The sequence below is a fragment of the Limulus polyphemus genome, unplaced genomic scaffold, assembly GCF_000517525.1.
Source record: "Limulus polyphemus unplaced genomic scaffold, Limulus_polyphemus-2.1.2 Scaffold526, whole genome shotgun sequence".
Classification (NCBI taxonomy): Eukaryota; Metazoa; Arthropoda; class Merostomata; order Xiphosura; family Limulidae; genus Limulus; species Limulus polyphemus.
Window position 1 is genome coordinate 474,766 of NW_013666136.1, and position 4,791 is coordinate 479,556.

Sequence of the window (4,791 nt, forward strand, 5' to 3'; positions counted from 1 at the left end):
CTACACGAGGGCTATCTGCGCTAGCCGTCCCTAATTTAGGAGCGAAAGACTAGAGGGAAGACAGCTAGTCATCACCATCCACCACCAGTTCTTGAGCTACTCTTTTACCAACGAATAATACGATTAACCGTAGCTTTATAACGCCCCCACGACTGAAAGGGCGAGCATGTCTGGTGGGACTGAGATTCGAACCCGCGACCCGCAGATTGCGAGTTGAGTGCCCTAACTATCTGGCCATAAACTTACAAGGAGCAGATAACATCGAAACACAAAAATGACGCATCCATAGTTTTAGCAAATGAGAATGTATGGTCGATAACTTACAAAATTATATTTCAATTACTGTAGTGAAACAATATCACGAGAGCATAGAAGTAGTATAAAACTAATGGTTATTAGAAAAATGTTTCAAACTTTGAAACTGTAATAGTGGGCCGTTAAAGACAATTATGGCACGTAAATATTAAATGAATTTAGAATATTACAGAGAAATAGGTGTGACAGTTAGGGTTATCATGTTTACGTGAATTGTACCTCGTAGTAATCAAACCTGACTTTTACCACTTCTAAAACAGGGTAGAGATTTAAAATAATGGGACAGTTATGGTTATCACGTTTACGTGATTTGTATCTCGTAGTAATCAAACCTGATTTTTACCACCTCTAAAACAGGGTAGAGATTTAAAATAATGGGACAGTTAGGGTTATCACGTTTACGTGATTTGTATCTCGTAGTAATCAAACCTGATTTTTACCACTTCTAAAACAGGGTAGAGATTTAAAATAATGGGACAGTTAGGGTTATCACGTTTACGTGATTTGTATATCGTAGTAACCAAACCTGACTTTTACCACCTCTAAAACAGGATAGAGATTTAAAATAATGGTAGAGAAATGTAAAATATGACGGTAAAAAATGTTTCTAAAAAAATAGTGCCGAGCTTAATTTTATGAAGTATAATGGAACAAATCGTTCCAAAGAAAACACCAAATCATAATGAAATCATCTAAATATGCCATGTTTGTTCCTTTCAAAATTAGCAAAAAAATGTTTTTGATAGGTTATTAACCAGGTTCCTGCTCGTGCAATATACAGTTATGCAACTTCAAAAAAAATGGGACAGTAAAATCCTTATTCATGACAGTTATACACAAAACTTAACGTCTCTCAATTATTCCTTTTTGACGCAGATTATATAACGGGTTATTTTTAAAAATTCTGAATGTGCAAGTCAACAGTCACGTAGCTACTACAGCTTATATAAAGTCGTAGTGGAACGGTATGTATTAGATCCACATTTTGACAGTACACTAGATGGAATATGGGAAGCCATTAGAGAGAGAGGTGGCATGCCTTGGACATGACAGCCTCATGATGCACTGTTCTCAGATAGAGCACGACCAGATTTGGTGACGTTAGCAATGTGGTGAGACTCCAAAATTATTTTAATATATCATTCTAAACCGCTATTTAAACAGATAAATTTACCGAAACAACAACCGTCATTATTAGAAATAACAAAGTACTGACAATTTAATGAACGAACACGATGACGTAATAAACCAACTTTCTATGTATTTCATTTCAACCAGAAAAGGACAACGTTCCCATTTTGCATCCGTCGTCTTCGCAGATCAACAACCATGGAAATCTATCCCCTTTCCAACTCATTTCTGCAGACCAATAACAAAAACAATGTCTTCCCTTTTCCAGCTTTCAACTCCACAGATCAACAACCATGGAAATCTATCCATTTTGCATATCTTTCTTTCAAAGCAGAACAACTATGCTAATCTATTGTCTCTGCAGACTAACAACCAAAGTTATATATATTCACCTTTCCATGTATTATCTTCTTAGACCCATAATATCTCGCCTTGTCCCCAGTAGGTCGGTAGTAGGCTTGGGGTTTATAACGCTAAAAATCCGAGTTTGATCCCTGTAGCAAGCACACCTTTGGGAGTTTATTGTGTAACAAACAAATCTTCATTTTGAGCATATTAATGTTATTTCTGTAAAATTCGAATTTTAGCAACCGTCTCGTAAAAGCCATTCTGGCCACCAATAAATGAAGTATGATGGCTCAAAAGTCTTGGACGTCCAAATTATGTTTAACTTAAACCGTTGAAGGATCATTCTTGTCTCAAAGACCATCGAATCATCATCTTCCTTCAAAACATGATTGACAAGATGCCAGAAAATTTGTAACTAGGATATTTGACATCGTATTGAATCACTGCTATCCTCATCCTTAGGTGGTTATAATAGTAAAAAAGAAACCTGTATCAACGCTGCTGAATTTACAGCTGATTTAATCATCATCAATAGTGGTCTGTCTCAAAAATCAATTTTTTTCTCAGTCTTGATGTTGTGTACTATCTTTTGCTGACGTCAGCGGAGACTCTAACAAAGCTATAATCGAAAACAAGATGCATCCATCTCCTAACAGGGGAGCAATTACACAGGAATGGTCACAAGTCCTGTCGAAGATGTGCAACGTGATCTGCACATCCAACAACAGACACGCTGATGAGGAGAAGCCATCACTATCCTTTTCAGATGCTACCACCCTTCTGGAATGAATACTAAAGTATTTAGGAGTAGGCTTTGACAGACAACTCAACTTTATCGGGCATTAACGCTATGATAATCAAAGCTACCAAAGGCATCAATGCACTGAAAGTTGCAGCAGGAAATAGTGCTGAAAAACGCCACCTGCTTATACCCTACCACAGTATTATCCACTCTATTCTGGATTATGCGCTACCGATTATCAGATAAGTATAAAAAAATAGGTAGTAAGCTGAAACGTTTCATATTTATAAGTCTTTTTTCTACAATGCAATTATAAACCCAGGTGAAAGGATGCAGCTTATCTGTGTTATATTTTCTTTTTTCTTGTATGACCTCTATGACCATCACAGTTTATTTACGAAGTTCTTTGGCAGGAGTACAGTTTTTAAGAACAATTATCTTCTTGAGTCATAAAAGACGAGAAAGATTATTTTGATCAATAGAGAAAGAAACTCCTATTTTTTTTTACAAGAGCTCCAATAAGAACTGATTACTCTTAGAAAAACTGTAGAAGCGAAGTTTAAAGTTATAGCTTATGGGTGAAAATCCACTCAATGGTGTTCGTGAGGATAACAGGATTGGGCTTTGGCTACATCAAAGGAGATTTAACAGGTCTTTACAAGGTCTCTGTTGAAAGCTAAACATGGTATAGAAAGAGTGGAAAGACAAACCATTTGAATGAATCTAAAGATGCAAGTTTAACCATAAGAGATGAAATTATACTGATTCACTCTAACAGGGCTGACACTTATACTTATTTCACCACGGATCTAGTTAATGCGATCTACGCTAGCATCGCCAGATCCAGAAAATAATTGAGGGAAATAGTTTCGGTGGTTTCATGTTTTAAAGAGAACCACTAATATGTGTATACTTTCCTTTTACTTCCACAGGATATTCGAATCATTGCATCTGAGGAACTTTAAGTCTTCTCAAAGAGTTTGGCATTTGTCAGATTTCATCTTGTACCTGGGAGCTCAGCGATATGCTTGAGAGTTTATAACGCTAAAATTCGGGGTTCGATATTAGTTTCATCACGTAAAGGACATTCTGGCCACAGATGAGTGCAGTGTGATGGCTCATGGGTTTTGGACATTTAAATTACGTCTAAATTCCTACGTTGCTCAATACAGAATTTTAACCAAGCTTAACGCAACGCCTAAAGTGAGGTATATTGTCATCAAACAGTTTCTGGTTTATTCTTCATTCTTCATAAAATATCAATAAAAATATAACTACCGTGGTTAATTTCTGTTTGTTTGTTGTTGTTAAGCACAAAGCTACACAGTGGGCTATCCGTGTTTTACCCATGATGGGTTATCGAAACCCGAATTTTAGCGTTAGGAGCCCTCAAATTTGTCACTGAGCCATCGGTAGAAAAAAACAAAAAAGAACAACGTTTTAATATATTAGCCAGTATATAATAAGAAGTAAAGCAAATACAACGAACCGTTAAGCAGGCAATTAGATTCTGTTCAAAAACCTTCTGGAAAGCTCGAGAGTCACTACACCATTCCAACAATTCTCTTGCTGCACTCTGGAAACCAGCTGGTGATCCTAAAGCCTGAAACATAATAAATGTGAATTTTTGAAAACAGTCAAACAAATAAACTATGATACAAAACAAGAGATCAAATACATGAAAGTATAAACTCCGAAAAAATTAAGATTTCTTTTCGATTCTGTACTTCTGAAAAAAAAAAAAAACGTTCAAAAGTAAATTGCACCCACTATTAAAAAACATAGCGTTAAAGGGTTATACATTAAAATGCACGGAACGTTTAAATATTATCAAAATTCTACGGTTGTTCAATAGGCGTTGTGATTAGGGAACTCGACTCACAATCAGAGCGTTGCGGGATCGAATTCCGTACCCGAGCGTGATTGTCCTTTCAGCCGTAATGGCGCTATAATATGACGGTTAATTCCACTATTCGTTGGAAAAAGAGTAGCCCAAGAGTTGGCGGCTGGTGGTGTTTACTAGCTGCCTTCCCTCTAATCTATCACTTCAAAATTAGAGACAGCTATCACAGATAGCTCTCGAGTAGCTTTGCGAGAAAATTAAAAGATGAGAACAATCCCCCCCCCCCCATAAATAAATCACGTGCTTACAAAAAATCATCCATTGCATCACAAAAATACTTTACTTTATTCTACGGGCCCGGCATGGCCAGGTGGTTAGGGCGCTCGACTCGTAATCTGCGGGTGGCGGGTTC

At 36.9% G+C, this 4,791-nt stretch overlaps 1 protein-coding gene across 1 annotated transcript in view; it reads right to left on the reverse strand.

Moving 5' to 3' along the window:
• The window catches only part of LOC106458875 (zinc finger MIZ domain-containing protein 1-like), a 136,505-nt gene that overhangs the window by 78,078 nt on the left and 53,636 nt on the right, over nucleotides 1–4,791 (reverse strand). Inside the window, exon 3 of the mRNA XM_022385236.1 lies at nucleotides 4,026–4,139. Coding sequence (XP_022240944.1) covers nucleotides 4,026–4,139 — 114 coding nt within the window. The remainder of the gene's footprint in view (nucleotides 1–4,025; nucleotides 4,140–4,791) is intronic.